This window comes from Bubalus kerabau, chromosome 15, assembly GCF_029407905.1.
Source record: "Bubalus kerabau isolate K-KA32 ecotype Philippines breed swamp buffalo chromosome 15, PCC_UOA_SB_1v2, whole genome shotgun sequence".
Classification (NCBI taxonomy): domain Eukaryota; kingdom Metazoa; phylum Chordata; class Mammalia; order Artiodactyla; family Bovidae; genus Bubalus; species Bubalus kerabau.
The window spans coordinates 22,452,710-22,477,283 of record NC_073638.1 but is presented as its reverse complement, the minus strand read 5'-3'; the positions used below and the strand labels follow the sequence as shown (position 1 = coordinate 22,477,283).

Sequence of the window (24,574 nt, the reverse complement as noted above, 5' to 3'; positions counted from 1 at the left end):
AATAGAATGCTAGATTTATCATTTATATTTGTTCAATACTTTGATATAGTTCCATTCATTCTGGCATCTGGTATTACTGCTAAAAGTCTAGAAAACTTATTATCTTTGTGATTTAAAAACTTTTGAATAAGGTTTGAAGCTTCAAATGCAATTCTGAGAAAATAAAGAGATACTATGTTGTAAAAAAAAAAAAAACAGGAGATTAACATATGATAGACAGCAAATTGCCAATGTTTGTTGGATCATAAAGAAAGCAAGGGAATTCCAGAAAACATCTACTTCTGCTTCATCAACTATGCAGAAGCCTTTGACTGTATGGATCACAACAAACTGTGGAAAATTCTTAAGAGATGCGAATACCAGATCACCTTACCTGTCTCCTGAGAAATATGTATGTGGGTCAAGAAGTAACAGCTAAAACTGGACATGGGACAATGGACTGGTTCAAAATTGGGAAAGGAGTATGTCAGGGCTATATATTGTCACCCTGTTTATTTAACTTTATTCAGAGCACACCATGCAAAATATCAGACTGAATGAATTAAAAGCTGGAATCAAGATTGCCAGGAGAAATATCAACAACCTCAGTTACGCAGATGATACCACTCTAACAGCAGAAAGTGAAGAGGAACTAAAGAGCTTCTTGATGAGGGTGAAAGAGGAGAGTGAAAAAGCTGGCTTAGGACTCAACTTTCAAAGAACTAAGATCATTGCATTACTTCAAGGCACATTGAAGGCGGAAAAGTGCAAACAGTGACAGCTTTTATTTTCTTGGGATCCAAAATCATTGCTGATGGTGATTGTAGTCTGAAACTTTAAAAAGCTTGCTCCTTGGAAGGAAAGCTATGACAAATCTAGACAGTGTATTAAAAAAGCAAAGATATCACTTTGCTGACAAAGGTCCATATAGTTAAAGCTATGATTTTTCCAGTAGTCATGTAAATGTGAGAGTTGGACCATAAAGAAGGCTGAGCACAGAACTGATGTTTCTGAATTGTGATACTGGAGAAGACTCTTGAGAGTCCTTTGGACTGCAAGGAGATCAAACCAGTCAATCCTAAAGGAAATCAACCCTAAATATTCATTGGAAGGACTGATGCTGAGCTCCAATAATTTGACCACCTGATGAGAAAAGCCAACTCATTGGAAAAGACCTTGATACTGGGAAATATTGAAAGCAAAAGGAGAGGGGAGCAGGGGATGAGATGGTTAGATAGCAACACCGACTCAATCAACATGGATTTGAGCAAACTCCAGGAGATAGTGAAGGACAAGGGAAGCCTGGCATGCCGCAGTCCATGGGATCACAAAGAGTTGGACACAACTTAGCAACTGAACAACAACAACAGTTAATAACTAAAGTACAAATCTTGTTCAAATTTCACAAAATTTTATGCTAGTGTCCATTGTTTGTTTTTATACCTTACTCAAGACTCCACACTGTATTTAATTGCACTGAGCAGCTTCAGCTGCATGCAACAAATTCTGATAAATTCTCTTTTCATTTTTATGCTGTTACAAATATTTTCTAATTTTTCTTGTTATGACTTCTTAGATACACCCATCATTTAAAAGTATACATTTAATTTCCAAATACATGGCATTTTAAAAGTATCTTTGATATTGATTTCTCATTTTGATATTAATTTCTCATTTAAATACTTCTTCTCTGCAATCACCCTCTGTGTTTTTTCAGTCTTTTAATTTTATTGAGGCTTTCAATAACTAAGTCAAAGTTCTCTCTTGGGAAATGTCACATTGCACTTGGAAATATGTGGGTTATCTTCAAATATCTTTTGATATTGATTTCCAGTATAACAGTGATAAGAGAACAGATTCTATGTGATTTCTGTAACTTTAGACGACAAAATTTTTGCACCTTGTTTTATGTCCCTGGATATGCTCCGGTGTCTCCTGGTTTATAGTCTATGGGTACTTGAATAGAATAGAATTGAATAGAATTTGTCACCTACTGTTGTGTGAAAATCTTAGTTATGTTGAATTGGTTTATACTGCTTTTCAGGTCTACTATATCATCCCACTTTTCTCTCTAGTCATTCTATTAATTTTTGAGAGTTTGATATTGAAACTCCAACTAAAAATCTTAATTTATCTACTTAAAAAGATAATTGTAATATATAGTGAGAGTATATTGTAACTTTGGTATTTTCCAAATCTCTTGTAAATGTGTTGTCATATTTTCATAACTTAAAAAATAAAAAAAGAATATATACAGATAGCCAAGAGACACATGAAACAATGCTCAACATCACTAATTATTAGAGAAATACAAATTAAAACTACAATGAGATATCACCTCATACCACTCTAAATGGCCATCATCAAAAAGACTATAAACAAGAAATTCTGGACAAGGTGTGGAGAAAAGGGAACCCTCCTACACTGTTGCTGGGAATGTAAATTGGTATAGACACTATAAAGAATGGTATGGCAGTTCCTTAAAAAAACAAAAATAGAGCTACCATATGATCTTGCCATCCCTGGGAATATATCCAGAAGAAAAAAAAAAAAAAAAAGGACACAGTCCAAAAGGATACATGCATTCCAATGTTCATTACAGCACTGTTTACAATACAAATTAAAGCCGAGACATGAAGTGTGAAAGCATTAGTCACTCAGTTGTGTCTGACTCTTTGCAATCCTATGGACTGTAGCCTGCCAGGCTCCTCTGTAAAGGAATTCTCCAGGCAAGAATACTGGAGTGGGTAGCCATTCCCTTCTCCAGGGGATATTGCCAATCCAGAGATCAAACCTGGGTCTCCTGCACTGCAGGCAGATTCTTTACCATCTGAGCCACCAGAGAAGCCCCAGCCAAGACATTGAAGCAACCTAAAAGTCCATCAACAGAAGAATGGATAAAGAAGATGTGTAACATATATGCAATGGAATATTACTCAGCCATTAAAAAGACAGAAATAATACCATTTGCAGCAACATGGATAGAGATGATCATGCTAAGTGAAGTAAATCAGATAAAGCAAATATCACAAGATACTACTTATATATGGAATCTAAAAAATATGATACAAATGAACTTATTTACAAAACAAAAACAGACTTACAGACATAGAAAACAAACTTATGGTTTACGAGGGGCTTGCCAAGTGGCACTAGTGGTAAAGAACCTGCCAGTCAATGCAGGAGACATAAGAGATGCAGGTTTGATCCCTGGGTCCAGAAGATCCCCTGGAGGAGGGCATGGCAACCTACTCCAGTATTCATGGACAGAGGAGCCTGGCGGTCTATAGTCCATGGGTTTGCAGAGTCAGACGTGACTGAAGCAATTAGCATACACGGTTTACAAAGGGGAAAGATGGTAGAGGGCATAAACTGGGAGTTTGAGGTTGACATATACAGACTACCATATTTAAAATAGATAACCAACAAGGACCTACTAAATAGCATAGGGAGCTCTGCTCAATATTGTTTAATAACCCTAAATGGGAAAAGATTTGAAAAAGGATAGATATATGTAAAAGAAACTGATTTTGCCACTGAGCCCAGGCTGGTAACAGCTTATCGTGCCTTTCAACCAAAAGAAGGTGGAAAGGAGAGAGAGAGAGAAATAAAATGGAATAAATAGCTAATTATCATATGCTAAAAAATGAAGTCCAGAAACAGAATATAAATATATATAGATACTTAATTTTAGAATTAAAAATTCTTCTAGAAGATAACATAAAATATTTCTATGACCTTGGCATAGGAAGATGTCCAAAACAGGATTCACAATGTATTACTCATAAAGGAAACTATTGATATACTGGACCATGTCTGTTTATCAAAAGGTACCATTAAGACAATCTGATAAAGGTATCTATAAAAATACCTGCAGCAATTTCATACTTAGTGGTGATTTATTAAACATTTTCCAAATGAGGTGGGAAAATAATTACTGCTATCAGCACTTCTTTTCAAATTGAAGTCTTAGCTAGTACAGTAAAAAAAAAGAAGAATAAAATAAGATGCATAAGAATTGTAAAGAAAGAAATAAAACTCTCATCATTTTCAGATAATATGAGTGTATACATAGAAAATCCAAAGTAATTTACAGATCAAACTAATAAGTGAATTTAGCAAGATCTCTAAATATGAGATCAATATACAAAATCAACTTCATTTCTACATATCGTCAAAAACAGAATGAAAGTTTTAAAGATAAAATTTACAACAGTTTCAAAACATTCTAATTGCCTAATGATAACTTTAACTAAAGATACGTAATATCCTCACACTGAAAACTATAAACATTACTTCAAGAAATTTTAAAAGATTCAGGACTTTCCTGGTGGTACCATGGGCAAGAATCTGCCTGCCACTGCAGGGGATACAGTTTCAATCCCTGATCCAGGAAGATTCCACATGCTGAGGCGCAACTAAAGTCAGTACATCACAAATTCTGAGCCTGTGCACCACAGCTATGAAAGCCTGCGCTCTCTAGGGCCTGTGAGCCGTAATTACCGAGCCCATGAGGCACAGCTACCGAAGCCTATGCGCCCAGAACCCATGCCCTGCAACAAGAGAAGCCGCTGCAATGAGAAGCCAGTGCCCCGCAATGAAGAGTAGCCCCTGCTCACTGCAATTAGAGAAAGCCCAGAAGACCCAGCACAGCCAAATAAATAAAAAGAATAAATTTTGTTAATGTAAAAGTAACTTTTTAAAAAGATATTTTAAAAGATTAAAATAAATGGAGAGATATTCCCTGTTCATGAGTTGGAAGACTCAATATTTCTCATTACTGTAAAGATGTCAGTTACGTCCAAATTAATCTATACAGATCATACAATATGATCCCAACCATGGTTTTTTTTGTTTGTTTGCTTGTTTGCTTTTACAAAAACTAGTAAGTTGATTCTAAAACTTATGGAAATGCAAAAGGCCAACAAAAACTGAGGCAATCTTAAATAGAAAGGAGCTAAAGGAGAAGGCAATGGCACCCCACTCCAGTATTCTTGCCTGGAAAATCCCATGGATGGAGCTGCAGTCCATGGGGTCACTAAGAGTCAGACACGACTGAGCGACTTCACTTTCACTTTTCACTTTCATGCATTGGAGAAGGAAATGGCAACCCACTCCAATGTGCTTGCCTGGAGAATCCCAGGGACGGGGGAGCCTGGTGGGCTGCTGTCTATGGGGTCGCACAGAGTCGGACACGACTGAAGCGACTTAGCAGCAAAGGACTTACACTGTAAATATCAAGATATCAAGACCTACCATACAGGTATAATAACATAAGTAAGCTAAGTAAATGTAAGTAAACCTTAAAAGTAATGTTTTTTAAAAATTTAAAAGTAAAACTACAGCAGAAAACAATTTTCTTTACATAATCCAAGGAAAAATTCTGCCTTAGATTGATTATCAGGAAAAAATGAATCCCTTCAAGCTGAGGAACTAAGACATTTTCTTTTATCGAAGGATTAATATTATAGTTTTGCTTTGCTTACCATTTTACTATCCCTTCTAAGAAATATAAGTATGTTTAGTGCTCAAGTGTAATAAGGAACTAATCACAAGTGTTTCAAAACATATTTCTTTGTTTTCTTTAATACAATTTTTATTTATTAAGCATTAAGTACATATTTCAAATTATTTTGAAGTATTAAATAAATAAATTACAAACTTGTGTCTTCAATGATTTAAAACCATTCTGCCTCTTTATTTGCCAAAGAGGCAAAGAGAAACTGCAAATTCCAAGCCCAAAGCCAGAACCTGGCTAGATCAAAATTATTTTGACCACTCTTGACAAATCAGAGAATTCTACCTGATCAAGCTCTTTCCCAGTTTTCCTAAGATTCTGTAGTTGGTAGACTTCTAAAATTCTTCCATCATCTTGACAGCACAAATCAATGACAATACAGCCCTGGTCCTCAAAGGCATTAATTTGGTGAAAAGTAATAAAAGGTTTACTGAAGTACATCCCTGGAAGAAGCTGCAGGAACACAGACAATAAGAAAGAGATATTTTATTTCCTTTAGGGTACAGATCCACAAAGTTCAAATTAAGATTTCTCCCCCTTTAAGTAATAGGCCTGGTAGGTTTAAAAACCAGAATATGGAATTTAGAAGCAAATCTGTTTTGATTTAAAATCATCTCATCTCATATTAATCAATAAACTGAGGCTATTTGATATAGACCAATCAACTGATTTAACTAACTTCAAAGTTCTCATGAAATATTTTGAAGAATAAATAAATCCTAAACTCTTTAGTACATGGTTAAATAGAAAATACTTCTATTAAAAAGTTTATGATAAATTAAGTGACTAATCCTCTGGAAAATGCTCTCATTACTAAAATGGGATTTTTTTGGTAATGAAATTATATGCGGGACTACAGTAAATTTGGGATACTATTTCTTTAAGGGGTTAAAAAGTAGACAAATATAATAATGCTATTTATCAGGCGTCTATAGAAAGATATTTAACCAATACGCTTTGGACTTTGGTGATATTATCATACTTGTATATCAAAATGTCATAAAATCAACTAATAAAATATAATTGCAAAAGTTACAGAAGACCTCTGCATGAACAGTATTCTCTTTGGCAAATATTATTATACAGAAAAATCCATGCTAACATGCTAAGAGGATTTCCTAGATGTCATTTTTATTGTCATTTTGTAATTGAATCAGATAATTTACAGGATAAAACCATTTCCTATAATTTTCTGATATGCAAAATTCACTGTATTAATTAATAAATAGCTAGCCCTCCTTATGAAAGAAGGCAATATCCTTTCATTAAGAATGGCTTATGTAAGAAATACCCAACAAGGGAAAAATCAGTGATATGGAAATTTGCCTTTATGTCCAATCATTCACAGTCAAAATTCTCTACCTGACCAGTATGCTTATCCACCACATGAAACCGTGTATTATACTGGGGTTCCCAGCTTATTCCATCTGAAAAGGCCTTTCCTCGAATTTTAGAAGAGATGATTCTCCACAAATTCATCTTTAGAGGCTGTTCAATGAAGATGATATAGTTCCTTGTCATTCCTAAAATGGTTCAAGTAAATAATAAAATGTTATTTGGCAAAATAGAGATGTCTGAAATGCAACAGTTATGGGGACTTGTCAGAATAATTGGACATATTACTGCTGACCTAAACAAATGCCAATCAGAAATAATTCTTCATCATTTTTCAGCTTTCCTATATATATTTTCTGTTCCTACATAAAAACAGGAACTTCTATACACAATGGAGTATTACTCAGCCATTAAAAAGAATACATTTGAATCAGTTCTAATGAGGTGGCTGAAACTGGAGCCTATTATACAGAGTGAAATAAGCCAGAAAGAAAAACACCAATACAGTATACTAATGCATATATATGGAATTTAGAAATATGGTAACAATAACCCTGTATGCGAGACAGCAAAAGAGACACAGATGTATAGAACAGTCTTTTGGACTCTGTGGGAGAGGGAGAGGGTGGGTTGATTTGGGAGAATGGCATTGAAACATGTATAATATCATATATGAAATGAATCGCCAGTCCAGGTTCGATGCAGGATACAGGATGCTTGGGGCTGGTGCACTGGGATGACCCAGAGGGATGGTACAGGGAGGGAGGTGGGAGGGGTGTTCAGGATGGGGAACACGTGTATACCTGTGGCAGATGTATGGCAAAACCAATACAATATTGTAAAGTAATTAACCTCCAATTAAAATAAATAAATTTTTTTAAAAAAGAAAAAATAAATAAATAAAGTCATAGGTCCCAGAAAAAAAAAAAAAAAAAACAGGAACTTCTTAGAATAGCTTGGGTTGAATGCCCTCAACTTGCATTTTTTTTATCTTTTCAAATTGTTTTGGTTTAGGAAGCATTATATTAAAAGTGTCATTTATGATCTGGAGCTTCATTTCTTAATCCTTTTGCTATTTACACTGGAGGTAAGGACCCAGGAGCAGATTGGCTATAAAAGTTTATGATGCAGAAAATAAACATTCTGAAAAAAAGCTGAAGCAATCTATGTGGAATATGAATTTCCCTCCCAAAAAATATTAACATGATTATTATTTGTGGTCTTTAAAATCACCTAAAATACTAAATTCTGTCCATTTTTTATGGTCAAATTCTTTTTTTTTTATTAAGACTTTATTTTTTGGAGCAATTTTAGGCTCAAAACAAAACCAAGGGGAAAGTACAGAGATTTGCCATATACTGCCATCCCCATACACTCTCAGCTCCCACTTTATCAATTTCCTCCACCAGAGTGGTCCATTTATTATAGCTGATGCATCTACATTGACACTTCATAATCACCCAAAGCCCATAGCTTCTATTGTGGAAACACGCATAAATGTATATTTTTCCTTTGTATTTATTCAATGACAGACAACACAATACAAAACAAACCAAAGAGACTGATTTCTATGACTAGGGGTTATTCATTGTTTCATCCTGGAGCAGGGGGCTAGAGGGAGAGGCTGTTCTTCATAGAGAACTTAAGTGGAATTATGGTTGGGTAACTAAATCTCAGCCTATTTCTCCCTGACTCAATGTGCTGGGAAGGAACTGATAACTTCCTAAACTGACAGCTGTTTCCTAGAGCAGTCAATTAATGAAAAACTTGTTAACAATTTTTTCATAACTGCTTGTATTAAAATATCTCTTCCATCAGTCAGTTGGCTAGGGTAAGCAACACATGACTAAACAGAATGAACTTAATTCACATCAAAACGCAACCTTGGTCTCTTATCACATACTCTGATAAACTATATTAACATACTATTTTCCAAAACTAGTTCCCCTTCAACAGTGACATTAAGGCAGGTCCTGTTAAATTTTGTCTTATTTCTGGGCTCACCAAAGCTGTGGTAGTAAGAAGGTCTCATCCCCTCCTCAGAAGCAATAGAACATATCACCTGGGCTCCATGGATTGTCTCCCCAGGGTCAGATTTTTCTGGAGGAACCCGAATAACATTATAGCAGGAACCTGGAAAATGGAAAGTCCTGTCTTAACTATTTTACATACATTTGAAGAATAAAAGATAGCCCTTGTATTTGCGGACTAGGCAAAAGCAATTAAAAGATTTATGCAATATGCATGACACATATATTTCATAAGGGGTTATTTCAAAGACATGGATACAAAAATATATTAACTTTATAAACAGTATTAGCTAAGGTTTTGAAACATCATACACAAAGTAACTAACCAACAGCTATTGTATTTTAATATTCACAAATGGTTCCCTTCTAGCTCTCTGAAGATGAACTCAATCCCAGCTTCATAGGAAAAGATAGGATAGCAGCCAGGAATATTTTCAAATTCTATTTGTCCTTCTCCCCACTCCCCAGTTCCAAAAACTACAGTCTCCATTTGTATTTATGTCCAACTTCTTCCATTCAGTCTTCTAGATCCTTGGGGTCACTTTGGGTCCCCTCTCTTCCCATCTTACCAACATTCACTCATGCAATTATCCATCTGACTATTATTACTTCCTCAATAATCAACTCAGGTACCCACTCCTTAAGCAGATTTTCCCATCCAAAGATATTTGTTGTCCCTCCTTTATTCTCTGATTATATTCTACACTGTCAGAGTATTTATCTCATTTACTATAATTTTCTGTGTATTTATCTGTTTCCTAGCAAACTAGGCTCTTCTGAAGCAGGAATTATGTCTGACACATCTTTGCATCCTCAGTACCAAACACTGACCTGTAGGTAAACCATAAAAAACTATTGTTGGATTGACTAAGAACATATGTTTGTTAAATAACTCAATGAATGAACAAATACTGAGATCATATTGAATTATCTTTCTGGTGTTAGAAGTGCCAACGTAGGTCCTGAGGAACCTGTAACTTATAGAATCTCACAATCTCTTCACCTCTTTTGGAACAGGATAACCATCCGGTTCCCTACTCATTTATCAGCAGCTCCTTGAGAGCTAAGTCACTTCAGTCATGTCTGACTCTTTGCAACCCTATGAACCATAGCCCACCAGGTTCCTCTGTCCATGGGATTTTCTAGGCAAGAATACTGGGGTGGGTTGCCATTTCCTCCTCCAGGCGATCTTCCTGATCCAGGGATCCAATCTGTATCTCTTAAGTCTCCTACATTGGCAGGAGGGTTCTTTACTGCTAGCACCACCTGGGAAGCCCTTACTGAGTGTCAATTATATTCCAGGCACTCTTCTAAGAGTCCTAAGCAGCATATTCTAGACACTTGTGTACAGCAAAATAGTGTACAAAATAGACAAAAGGCTCTTCTTTTATAAAACTCAAATTTAAAAAAAAATCATACAATAAGTAAAAATATAATGCATCAGATGAGAACAATAATGAGGAATAAACAAGGGAATGGGAATTAGAAGTGAGTGTATAAGGATGTGGACTGCTACTATTTGCAACTTAAATTATGGTGGTCTGGGAAGGCTTCACTAAGAAGGTGGCATTTGAGTCAAGACCTGAAGGGAGTGAGGAAGAGAGCCTTGAGGATATCTGGGAGAAATGCATTTCAGGTGATGAAAGTGAAAGTCGCTCAGTTGTGTCCAACTCTTTGCGATCCCATGGACTATACAGTCCACGGAATTCTCCAGGCCAGAATACTGGAGTGAGTAGCCTTTCCCTTCTCCAGGGGATCTTCCCAACCCAGGGATCAAACCCAGGTCTCCTGCATTGCAGGCGGATTCTTTACCAGCTGAGCCACAAGGGAAGCCCAGGAATACTGGAGTGGGTAGCCTATCCCTTCTCCAGAGGATCTTCTTGACCCAGGAATCAAACTGGGGTCTCCTGCATTGCAGGCGGATTCTTTACCAACTGAGCTATGAGGTGAGAAGAGCAAATGCAAAGATTCTCAGCCAAGAATAAGTTTGGAGTGTTTAAATAACTGCAGTGAGGACAGTGCTGCCCTGCCCATAGCAAGCAGAGAGAAAATTCTAGATGAGGTGGGGTAGGTTAAAAGGATAACTGGCTGATACACTGAGAATAAACTGAAGTAGGGTAAAGGGAGAAGCAAGGAGACTGGTTAAGAAGCTATTCCAATAATTCAAATGAGAAAGAATGGTGGCCCAAACCAGAGTGGGGGCAGTGGAGGTGATATGACATAGCTGGATTTTTGATATATTTTGAAGGTATTGCTGAAATTACTTTTTGACCCATTGGATCTCACATCCACCCACGTGGATGTGAGAGAGGTATAAAACACGATTCCAAGGTTATCATCTTAAGCAAGTAGAATGACAGAGTTACCCTCAACTGAGATGGGGAAGATTTTAAGCAGAGAAATTTAGGGAGAAAGATCAAAAGTTTGGTTTTAAAAAATTAATTTTGTAACCTCTATTAGATATCCTAGTAAAAACACTTGAGTAAGCAATTAGTGGGGAGGTCTAGGTTAGGATACTATATGTTTTGAGAAACAATTATATATAAAACATCATGCTTTATACAGTGATGAGTTATAAAAGAAATGAAAAATAAACTCTACAGTTCCAATATTACCATCTCCATCTCCATCTACGGTAAGCATCTAAGAGATTACATTATTTTAAATTAGTACTTAAAACTAGCTAGATTAAATGTTTAGAGGATTTCTGTTAATTTTAAAAGGGCTTTTAAAAAATATCTGGAAAAGTGAAAACAATTAAAAGCTTTTTATTTTGTAAAGGTAGAAATTACTAGCAAGCACTTTATTTACCAAAAGAAAATCACTAAATGTCCCCCAAACACATATTGTTGAGCTCTCTGCAGCTACACTTATATTTGTGTTCTAGTTCAAAAATTCCTCACTGAACCAAATAATCAAGTAAGAAAAAAGAAGTAAATCCAGTTTTACTTGAGATTAGAGTATCAAGAGAAGAATTTCCTATCTCAGCAATTGGATTAAATGACAATTACTCAATTTACTAAATTTGAACACTACTAGTTGATGAACTGTCCTAATTGTAAGTCTTGAAGACAAGTACAAGGCAGACAGACACCCAGGAAACACACAGCAGACGACTGAATGCCCAGAGAAATGATTTGCTCAATACTTTGTGCCTAACTCTGGGAGACGCCTCAGGACTTTGCATAAACATCAAATTGAGGCAAAATAACAAGTACAACTCATAATGACTGGTGCAAGGTTTCTCAGAGATTCATAGGCCACTTGCACCAAAATCACCTGGAGATCTTGTTAAAATGTATCAAGATAAGGAGTGAAGGGTTGGTTACAATGCAGATTCTTAGCTCCTTTTCAAGTATACTGAACCAGAATATCTGAAGATGAAGCCCACTGATCTTACATTGCTAGAAAGCATTCCAGATGGCTTTGGGGTTTTCTAAAGGCTGAGAATCACTGATCTAATGAGGATTTATTTTAGAAAAATAAACAAAAATGGTTAAACAGTATTTCTTATGTTATGGACTATATACAAAGTTATCTATAACTCTTTGCAACTCATAGACTATAGCCCACCAGGCTCCTCTCTGTCCATGAAATTCTTCAGGTAAGAACACTGGAGTGGGCTGTTGCTGTTGTTCAGTCACTAAGTCATGTCCAGCTCTTTCTACATGGACTACAGCCCACCAGGCTTCCTTGTCCTTCACTATCTCCTGGAGTTTGCTCAAACTCATGTCCATTGAGTCAGTGATGCCATCCAATCATTTCTCCCTCTGTTTCCCCCTTCTCCTCCTGCCCTCAATCTTTCCCAGGATCAGGGTCTTTTCCAATGAGTCAGCTCTTTGCATCAGGTGGCCAAAGTTTTAGAGCTTTATCTTCAGCATCAGTCATTCAAATGAATAGGATTTATTTCCTTTAGGAGTGACTGGTTTGATCTCCTGCTGCCCAAGACTCTCAAGAGTCTCTCCAGTACCAAAATTCGAAAGCATCAATTATTTGGCACTCAGCCTTCTTTATGGTCCAACTCTCACATCTGTACCTGATGAATGGAATGGGTAGCCATTCTCTTCTCCAGGGGATCTTCCCAACCCAGGGACTGAACCTGGGTCTCCTGCATTGCAGGCAGATTCTTTACTGTCTGAGCCACCAGGGAAGCCTCGCTTGGTTATTAGAGTTAATTTATTAAGAAATGAATTTTTAACGATCAAAAAAAATGAATGGACGAAAAAAAAAAAAAAAGCTGAGTCAGTGTACCCACTTGGTTAAAGATTTTACCTAAAAAGATGTTTGATGTTTCCTATAACAGATTTGAAGAATACATCCCTACCTGAGGTCAGGTAACAAAGAGCAGAAACGGCTGGGTGATGAAGTTTCCAGGGTATCCTATCTCTTCTTGAGCTAGTAAAAAAACAAACCTGAAGTCTTCATGTTCATATATACTTATATGTGTAAATATGGAGAGGTAGAGATGAACAACCCAAAAAGCCAATTCCTTACATTAGCCTATTCAAAAGTTAACCTATACAAAGGATTCATAGGTTATAAATGATAGATTGACAGCTAAGATAGACAGTCAGAAACTTCTAATACTTGTACTTACACATTCCTTTCCAAACAGAGGGAGATGTATATTCGGGTATATGATAAAGAATTTGCATGCCCTGAGAGAATCCTCTGTACTCAGTGATAAATAATTATTAAGTTGGTCTAACAAAATGACTAATAGCAAGCTTTTTCTGTGTTATTCAGGCTTGGTGCCAAGCCTGGTATTAGACACTTGAGGCTTCCTTAAGCAAGCATCTTAAATCTTCTCAAGGTTCTCTGCCCTCATCTATAAAATGGGAGTAATAATACCTTTCTTAATGCCATGGATGGACCTAGAGATTATCAAACTAAGCGAAGTAAGACAGAGACAGACAAATATCATATGATATCATTTATATGGGAATCTAAAATATGATACAAATGAACTTATTTACAAAACAGAAATAGACTCAGACATTGAAAACAAACTTATGGTTGCCAAAGGGGAAATGGGTGGGGAATAAATTAGGAGTATGGGATTAGCAAATACAAACTACTGTATATAAAATAGATAAACAACAAGGTCCTGCTGTATAGCACAGGGAACTATATTCAGTATCTTGCAGTAAACCATAATGGAAAAGAATATGGGAAACTAACACAACATTGTCAATCAACTATACCTCAATTAAAAAATAAAATAACTGTACTTTTCTCAGAGATTAAATGAGAAACTATATGGGAAAAAATGGTTAACACCAGCACATACTAGTTACTCTATAAATGTTAACTGTCATTATTAGCCATTAGAACCTTCTGGAACAGACTAACAGACAGCTAGGAAAGTATACAGATGAACAGGAAGGGGATATAATACAAGTAGCTGCAAATGCAACCAAACTTTAACCTTAACTTACTTTGTAGTGTATTACTCCCATGGTAAAAATAAATTCCTCTCTATGTAACATACAGTGTGCCTTCTCTTTATCTCTTTGCTGTGCCATTTTAAATTTCTGATAGTATGCTACCTCTTAAAAATTCAAGTTTGAGAAATATATACTGAAAATCCCTACAATGCATGTGAGCCAAAAAGCATAATGGAACATAAAAATGTGAGTCATGATGAAAACATCAAATAGAAAATCAGCTTCTAAGTATATACACAAAAAGACCACAGAACATAACAATAAATTACATATTTGAAGTTCAGAAATGCAATTTCAGAGATTTCTTTCTGAAATTTTCAAAGGAGTTTCATATAAGTTAACATCTTAGCCGTAATGGAACTCTGGGAAGACAGTTAACTCCGAATTATTTTTTCAAAGACTCCCACTGCAATGTTACCATGTTTCCCATAGGAGTTCCCCATGTTGTACGTTGTTCCATCTGGATCGTAATGAGGATGTGCAGTTGCTCCGTTCACAGCGATAAATTTTCTCCAGTTAACCTGAAAATTTAAGACCATTCAGAGACCTAAATTACATGGGTAGGTCTCTATTTAGATGCATAGACAGTAGGGATGTATCAAATACTTTTAAAATAAGATATAAAAACTATAGTTTAAGCCCTGATGTCTCACCTCTGTGAAATCAGTTATTTTTCCTACTAAAGAAAAAGAAACTAAGAACAAACAACAAGAAAATCAAACAAAATCCCTCCTACCACCACCACCAAGAAATGCACAAAAATGATTATCCAGATCACAAGAAAGTTCAAAAGAATAAGGATTAAAATTCTGGCCCCAAATTTTATTTTGCTTTAAATTAATGTATAACATGAAGGCAGTATGTGTTAGTGGCTCAGTCTTGTCTGACTTTTTGCGACCCCATGGACTGTAGCCCACCAGGCTCCTCTGTCCATGGAATTTTCCAGGCAAGAATACTGGAGTGGGTTGCCATTTCCTTCTCCAGGGCAGTATGGATCTAGGTAATCTCCAGTCCAATTCTACCTAGGGCTAAGCAGAAAATGAAATGACAGAAGTAAGTCTGTACTATGCTATGTCTCCTTTGCCCTAGCCTTCAGACAGTTGGACTAAGGAAGAAATCTAGAATTATCTTTAAGGATGACCAACACCGCAGACCATTCTAATGAAGACAGAGAGTACCTAATGACCTGAATCAGTGGGTAATTTTGATTTTGTTTAAGAATACAATTTTTTCTTCTGATAATAACTACTCTAAAAAGTATTTGAATGGAGAGAAACTTTAGGGTCTATTATATTTTAACCTATATTTTACCTTTTCTGTTTTTTCCAGGGTTTCAATGTCCACTTTATTCATAAAGTTGGTTTCCGTACTAAGGTAGTAATCACCCTTGTACAGCACATAGTTGACATTGGTGTTATCAGTCATTGCTGAAATCAAACCCCAAAAATTTAAACACCACAACTTACTATAGGAGATCCTAAGCACACAATCAAGGGAGAAAGCAGTTGAAACATCCTCTCATATCAAAATAAATAAATATCAAGATCCATATTTATAAAAAAAGATTGACATATGTCATAATAATTTAAAGAATCATCACTATTACCTGAAAATTCTGGGCATAATAAAGGGTGCTTACCAGGCTTTTCAAATTTTGACATGAAACGTTCAAAAACATTCTTGCATGGGTCAGGGAGAGCCAATGTACCAAATTCTGAGATCACAATTCGATCACGATCACTGTTGGCCTTATATGTATCACTCTGTAGAAACTTGCTCCTATATGTCACTGTGCCCTTCTCCATCTTGAACTGGTGAAGTAAAGCCATTCCATCAAACCAGTGATTGTACCTTGGTAGGAGCAAAAATAGAAAAATAAATATTAGGAAGAAAAACATGGGGTCAAAAGGAGAGATTGCAAATACAGAGATAAGGAAGTGGGATGAGTTCCTAGCACAACCTGATTAGTCAAAGAACTTGAAATTGAGGGATGACAGATTTTGAGTAAATCCTGGAGTACAACAATGAAAGACCAACTTACATTCTCTTGATCCTAACCCCTTATCACAAACCTCATACATCAGAGGGCTAAAGGAAAACCCTAAGCTGTTGACTTCTAAGATAATTGTATCTTTACCCTATAGCCAAGATAATAGCATATGGAATGCTTGATATTTCTCAAATTAAAATGGATTCTAAAACTTTTAGACATAGTTATCTTCATATCTTTTATGTATTATATTTTCTGTTTATTTCAATTTTTTGTCAAATTTATCAAAACTATGCTAAAGTAAGCAAATAAGATGAATGTCCTTAGTGGATAATCATTTTTGTCCATATTATCACACTAGAAATGATGTATCTAAATGATGGAACATTAAAACACTGTAAGGAAAATTTTTCACTTTACTTTTTGAAGGGTTTAACATTAGTCTTTTCTCTCGTATGCTTGACAGATTCAATGTTCAATGTCTTCAGCATGGAAAAGGAAGCAAAAATGCTTGGTCTTATCTCAAAGGCTTGTCTTAAAAGGTTACTGTATTGAAAGCAGGGATGCAAGTGGATATATGTACACCCATCTTATAGCAGCATTATTTACAATAACCAAAAGGTAGGAACAACCTAAGCATCCATCAGCTGAAGAATGGGATAAACAAAATTTAACATATAATGGAATATTATTCAGCCTTAAAAAGGAGAGAAATTCTGTCACATGCTATAACATGGTGAAATAAGCCAGTCACAAAAAGACAAATACTATACAATAGCACTTACATGAGGTATCTAAAGCCATCAAACTCATAGAAACATGTAGTAGAATGGTGATTATCAGGGGCTCAGCAGAGGGGGAAATAGGGATCTATTGTTAAATAAGTATAGAGTTTCAGTTTTTCAAGATGAAAAAGTTCTGAAGATCTGTTTCACAACACTAACCTGTACATTTAAATATGGCTGAGATGGTAAATTTTATTTTTCATCACAATTGTGTTAAACTGCAAGAAATAAGAAAGTTTTTATAAAAGGCCCTCTTTACATATTGATTTAAGATGCCATCTTTATCATAAATCAATTTCTGTAAGTTATGGGGCCATTTCTGGGTTTTCTATTCTATATAACTTGCCCATTTGTCCATTAATATGTTGATATCATAATATTTTAATTATATTGTCATATTTAATTAAAATAATATAAAATTATATTTTAACATCTGATAAGGCTAGTCTCCAGTCCATGGGGTTGCAAAGTGTCAGACACAACTGAGCGACTGGACAACAACAAGGCTAGTCTCCACCCCAAGACAATTTTCTTTTTTAGTGTTTTCTTGACTACTCTTGTATATTTATTTTTCCACATGAACCTTGGTATTCATTCATCTAATTTCCTTTAAAAACTAGAATTTTTATTAAGGTTGTATTAAATTTAAAAATTGACTTAGGGAGAACCGACATCTTTGTGATATTGAATCATCCATCCTACTCAAAGAACAGAGGATCCAAGAGAACAAGATGGTGGAGGACTAGGTGGATGTGGAGCACATCTCTCCATGGAACATCAGGAATATACCTTCAGACACAGAAGTCCATACAGAATGCAGAACACCAGCTGAGGGCAGACAGGAATATCTGACCAGAGGTAAAGAATATATAGAATCACTCAAAACTCCACAGGACAAGGAACTAGTGGGCGAAACAGGAGTGTTAGTAGGACTGGATCTACCCTCAGTGGGTGGGGGAACTGAAGCTCTCCTCCGACTCAGACAATCACCTTGATGTGGGGTCCAATCCCCACATCAAGGTGATTGTCTGAGTCAGAGGAGAAACATTTAAGGCTAAGAGTGAAACAGCTGATCTGTGGCAGCCTAAATAGAATGAGAACCAGACAGTCCTTGCTGCAGCCATACATACCCTGGACAGGGACACAGGTCCCCTGGAAGGCACAGTGGTTGGGAGCTGGCGTTTGGGGACTGTGGAGCAATCCCAGGGCAAGGGCTGCTGTTGATTGCAGAAAGATGGATTGAGGGAATGTAGGAAGGGGATTGTGGTGGGAAATGCCTGTGGAGGAAAGCCAGGCAGCCATGGAAGCAAGGCGATACTGCTGAGTCACGCATAGGGGGTGGAGCCATCACCATAGCCTCTCTCTCCCCACACACCAGCACCAGAACAATAGAGAGGCTGCCCCATAAAACGCCTGAGGCACTGAACTACAGAGCAGGACTCCACCCAGGATGTTCCTTTAAGTGACTGATGTGCAGAACTACAGAGTAGGACCCCACCCAAGGTGCCCCTTTAAGTGCCTGACATGCTGATCTACAGGGTAGGATCCCAGCCAGGAGGCCCCTCCATGTGCCTGATGCGCTGAACAACAGAGAAGGACTCCAGGCAAGGGAGCCCTCAAAGTGCCTGAACAGGCAGAGCTATGGAGAAAGACTAGCCAAAGAGGCCTTCGATTGCCAGCTACAAGAGGCTGGAAAAAAGACTCTGAGAAGATCATAACTCCTGCGCCAGAGGCAGTCTGTCCCTGCATACTTGGCACTGCCAGGGTCCCCGCAAGCCAAGCAGTTGCACCACCTTCACACCCAACTCTCACTGGGGCAGAGCTGCCACAAGCAAAACATGTCTTGCATCTATGGGCACAGGGTCACTTTGGTAGTGTCTGACTCTTTGCAACCCTGTAGGCTGTGGCCTGCCAGGCTTCTCTGTCAGGGACGGAGGGTCTCCAGGCAAGCATACTGGAGCATATTGACCAATACTTGTTGCCATACCCTTCTAGAGCACTATGTTTCATGCTGCCCTAGCCACCAACTCCCCTGAGAACCTGGTGCTGTCAGAAACCCTGTGACCCAAGCAACTGCACCACCTCCACTTCTGGCCCTCACAGGGGCAAACCCAGTCCTTCAGGGCAAACCCCAGTGGACAACCCACATGCAGAGGTGGAAATAAAACCACAGTTGAAACCTAGGGGCAGTGTTGCTAAGGAAGAAGATCCAAAACCTTCCCACCAGCTGTACAAGCTGCAGATTAAATCCACACAATCAACTAGCCAGACTCTGTGTCTATGGAATATATAAAAGGTCATTGAGAGTTCCCACAAAAGAAAATGCACTAGTTCTGAGAGCTGTGGACACTGGAGGCAAGAACACACAGGAGAAGGACCAGATTAGAATCTGAGCTGCCCCCACAGCAGGTCTGGATATCAGCACAGTGTTGGAGGGCATCCTTGGGAGGTGAGGTGGACTGTGACTCCCAGCAAGGGAAAGGACTCTGACAGCAGTGACTCAGAAAAACATTTATTATTCTTATGTTTTGACTTTTCTGTAGATTCTTTGGATTTTTTTCTTTTTTTTTTTTCCTTTTTCCCCCCTCTGTTGTAGCTGTCAATTTTATTGGCACTATGAAATCTAATTAAGCTTTTGAGCTTTTTATTTTCCCCCTCAGTCACATTTTTTATGGTTGTTATAAACCTCTGCCTCTATGTTGGGCTTTTGCAGTTCTGTGGAGTTTCCCTTTTTTTTCTCTCTTTCTTTAATTTTACTATTTTAAACCTATTATTATTTTTTTTACATTTATTCCTTTGTCTGCTTTTCCTACTGTTCTTTTCCCCATGCAGTTAATCCTTAATGTATATAAATCTTCTTTATCTACCTCTATTTAACTTTGCCTATCTATTCTTTCTTTCTTTCCTTTCCTCTCAACATACTTGTTAGTTTTTTTCATTGCTTTATTCCCCAATTGGCACCTTCTTTAGTTTTGCTTTCCAGTTTGTGCTTTAGTTTTGTTTTGGTAGATGTAATTTTTGGTTTCCTTTGTTCACTGAGTCAATCTATTGTACTTTACTTTTGTAGGACTGCTTGATTTTGCTTATGGGTGTATATTAATATGGGTATATTCAGTCACACTTTTTACTGTTGTTATAAACCTCTGGCTCTATGTTGGGCTTTTGCAGTTCTGTGGAGTTTTCCATTTTTCTTTCCTCTTTTCTTTCTTCTTCCGTTTTTTTTTTCTTTTCTCTTTTTTATAATTTTAGTTTTTAATTTTTTAAAATATATTATATTTTTTCTACATTTATTCCTTTGCCTGCCTTTCCTACTTTTCCCCTTGCAGTTAAATTTTAACATATATAAATCTTCATCTACCTCTATTTAACTTTGCATATCTATTCTTTCTTTCTTCCCTTTCCTCTCAACATGTTTCTTACTTTTGTTTTCATTGCTTTATTCCCCATTTGGCACCTTGCTTTAGTTCTGTTTTTCAGTTTGTGCTTTAGTTAGTTTTGTTCTTAACTGGTAAATAAAGTTTTTAATTTCCTTTGTTTGCCAGGTCAATCTAATTTACTTTATTTTTCTTGGACTGTTTTGACTTTGCTCATAGGTGTATATGTATATGTGTATACTCCATTATTTAATTATTTATTTGCCTGATTTTGTAACTGCCATTTGTCTGGGGTTCATCTTTGGCTTCTCATTTTTGGATATTTGTTTTACTCTCACTTAATGCCATAACAAACCATTTGTGGACTCTTCATTCGTGACCAGAGATTAAGCCCTGAGCCTTTGGAGTAGGAGCACTAACTCCAAGACCCTAGACTACCAGAGAACTAACCCTAGGAGTATCAACTAGTGAGAAATCTCATAAAGGAATCCAACTGAATACAAGACCAGGCATCACACAACTCCCAGTAGCACCCTGTGCAGGATTCTTCATCTAAACAACAAACAAAACAAAAATACAAACCCAAACATCATCGGACAGGATTATCACCTCATTCAGCCTTGCCCATCAGAGGAAAAACAAACAAACAAAAACTCAGCACAAATCTCACCCCACACCCCACAGGAAGCTTACACAAACCACTGGACCAACCTTAGGAGGGCAGAAACTAAAAGGAAGAAAGAATTCAATCTTGAATCCTGGGAAAAGGAGACCTCAAACACAATAAGTTAAAATATAATAATGAAAAGGCAGAGAAATACTACACAAATGAAGGAACAAACTAGAAACACAGAAGTCCAAATAAATGAAGAGGAAATAGGCAAACTACCTGAAAAAGAATTCAGAATAATGATAGAAAAGATGATCAAAAACCTTGAAAACAAAATGGAGAAAATGTAAGAATCAATTAACAAAGACCTAGAAGAATTAAAGAATAAACATACAGAGACAAACAACACAATTACTGAAATTAAAAATACTCTGGAAAGAATCAATAGCAGAACATCTGAAGCAGAAGAATGAATCAGTGAGCTGGAAGATAAAATGGTGGAAATAACTTCTGAAGAGCAGAAAAAAGTAGAAAGAATGAAAAGAACTGAGAATAGTCTCAGAGACCTCTGGGACAATATCAAATGCACCAACAGTTGAATTATAGGGGTCCCAGAAGAAGAAGAAGAGAAAAAGAAAGGATAGGAGAAAATTTTTGAAGAGATTATAGTTGAAAATTTCCCCAACATGGAAAGGGAAATAGTCAGTCAAGTCCAAGAGGCACAAAGAGTCCCATATAGGATAAACCCAAGGAAAAACACACCAAGACACACACTAATCAAACTACCAAAGACTAAACACAAAGAAAGAATATTAAAAGAAGCAAGGGAGAAGTAACATACAGGGAAACCCCATATGCTTAACAGCTGATCTTTCAGCAGAAACTCTGCAGGCCAGAAGGGAGTGGCAGGATATATTTAAAGTACTGAAAGGGAAAAATCTGCAACCAAGATTACTGTACCCAGCAAGGATCTCATTCAAAATTGATGGAGAAATAAAAGCTTCTCAGACAAGCAAAAGATAAGAGAATTCAGTACCACCAAACCAGCTCTACAACAAATGTTAAAGGGACTTACACAGTCAAAAAATACAAGAGAAGAAAAAAAACCTACAAAATCAACCCCAAACAATTAAGAAAATGGCAATAGGAACATATATATCAATAGTTACCTTAAATGTAAACAGATTAAATGCTCTAACCAAAAGACACAGACTGGCTGAATGGATACAAAAACAAGACCCATATATATGCTGTTTACAAGAAACCCACTTCAGACCTCAAGACACATACAGACAGAAAGTGAGAAGATGGAAAAATATTCCATGCAAATGGGAAGCAAAAGAAAGCTGGAGTAGCAATCCTCATATCAGACTAAATAGACCTTAAAATAAAGAAGATTACAAGAGATAAGGAAGGACACTACGTAATGATCAAGGGATCAATCCACGAGGAAGACATAACAACTGTAAATATCTATGCACCCAACATAGGAGCACCTCAGTACATAAGACAAACATTAACAGATATAAAAGGAGAAATTCACAGTAACACAGTAATAGTAGGAGACTTTAACACCCCACTCACACCAATGGACAGATCATCAAAACAGAAAATTAATAAGGAAATACAAGTCCTAAATGATATATTAGATGAGATGGATCTCATTGATATCTTCAGGACAGTCTCCATCCAAATGCAGAAGAATACACCTTCTTCTAAAGTGCACATGGAACATTCTCTAGGATATACCACATCTTGGGTCACATATCAAACCTCAGTAAATTTAAGAAAACTGAAATCATATCTAGCATCTTCTTCGACCAGAGCACTATAAGACTAGATATCAATTACAAGAAAAAAACTAAGAAACACAAAAACATGGAGATTAAACAACACATTTCTAAACAACCAACACGTTACTGAAGAAATCAAAAAGGAAATAATAAACTTTCTAGAAACAAATGACAAATGAAAACACGACAACTCAAAATTTTTGGAATGCAGCAAAAGGAGTTCTAAGAGGGAAGCTTATAGCAATACGATCCTACCTCAAGAAACAAGAAAAACATTGAAACTTTATAAGAAAAACATCTAAACTTTGTTTGGAAAAAACAACCTAACTTTCCACCAAAAACAACTGGAAAAAAAAGAACAAAAAGACCCCAAAATTAGTAGAAGGAAAGAAATCACAAAGATTGGAGCAGAAATAAGTAAAAAATAAATGAAAGAAACAATAGTAAAAATTAATAAAACTAAAAGCTGGTTCTTTGAGAAGATAAACAAAATTGACAAACCTTTAGCCAGACTCATCAAGAAAAAAAGAGAGAAGAATCAAATCAACAAAATTAGAAATGAAAAAGGAGAGGTTACAACAGACAATGTAGAAATACAAAGGATTATAAGAGACTATTATGAACAACTATATGGCATAAAATGGCTAACTTGGAAGAAATGGGCAGATTCTTAGAAAAGTTTAATCCTACAAGACTGAACCAGGAAGAAACAGAAATTATAAACAATCCAATTACAAGCACTGAAATTGAAGCTGTGATCTAAAATCTCCCCAAAAACAAAAGCCCAGGCTTCACAGGAGAATTCTATCAAACATTTAGAGAAGAGCTAATGCCTATCCTTCTAAAACTCTTTCAAAAAACTGCAGAGGAAGGAACATTTCCAACTCATTCTACAAGGCCACCATCATCCTGATACCGAAACCAGACAAAGACAACACAAAAAAAGAAACTACAGGCCAATATCACTGATGAAGATAGATACAAAAATCCTCAACAAATTTTAGCAAACAGAATTCAGCAACATATCAAAAAGCTCACCATGTGAGATCAAGTTGGGTTTACTCCAGGAATGCAACGATTCTTCAATATATGCAAAACAATCAATGTGATACACCATGTTAACAAATTTAAAGATAAAGACCATATGATCATCTCAATAGATGCAGAAAAAGCTTTTGACAAAATTCAGCACCCATTTATGATTAAAACGCTTCAAAAAATGGGCATGGAAGGAACCTACCTCAACATAGTAAAGGCCATATATGATAAGCCTACAGCAAACATTATTCTCAATGGTGGACAAACTGAAAGCATTCCCCCTAAGATCAAGAACAAAACAAGGATGTCCACTTTCACCACTATTATTCAACGTAGTTCTGGAAGTCCTAGCTTCAGCAATCAGAGAAGAAAAAGAAATAAAGGAATCCAGATCAGAAAAGAAGAAGTAAAGCTCTCATTGTTTGCAGATCATATGATACTGTACATAGAAAACCCTAAAGATAATATCAAAAAATTACTAGAGCCAATCAGTGAATTTAGCAAAGTTTCAGGATACAAAATCAATACACAGAAATCACTTGCATTTCTATATACTAAGAATGAAAAATCAGAAAGAGAAATTAAGGAATCAATCCCATTCACCAGTGCAACAAAAAGAATTAAATATCTAGGAATAAACTTACCTAAGCAGACAAAAGGAAGAATCAATATTGT

The 24,574-nt window shown here is 36.4% G+C and overlaps 1 protein-coding gene across 2 annotated transcripts in view; it reads right to left on the bottom strand.

The window, feature by feature from the left end:
• BCO2 (beta-carotene oxygenase 2) overlaps positions 1-24,574 on the bottom strand; it is a 62,302-nt gene that overhangs the window by 12,862 nt on the left and 24,866 nt on the right. Inside the window, exons 1-7 of one of the 2 annotated variants that reach the window (XM_055548018.1) lie at positions 18,215-18,281; positions 15,949-16,160; positions 15,621-15,736; positions 14,728-14,830; positions 8,837-8,965; positions 6,860-7,020; positions 5,783-5,950 (exon numbers count right to left, since the gene is read on the bottom strand). In XM_055548018.1, the coding sequence (XP_055403993.1) occupies positions 5,783-5,950; positions 6,860-7,020; positions 8,837-8,965; positions 14,728-14,830; positions 15,621-15,736; positions 15,949-16,138 (867 nt within the window). In that variant the 5' untranslated portion in view covers positions 16,139-16,160; positions 18,215-18,281. Of the gene's footprint in view, positions 1-5,782; positions 5,951-6,859; positions 7,021-8,836; positions 8,966-14,727; positions 14,831-15,620; positions 15,737-15,948; positions 16,161-18,214; positions 18,282-24,574 lie in introns of those variants that run through there. The other variant, XM_055548015.1, reaches the window with a different exon arrangement.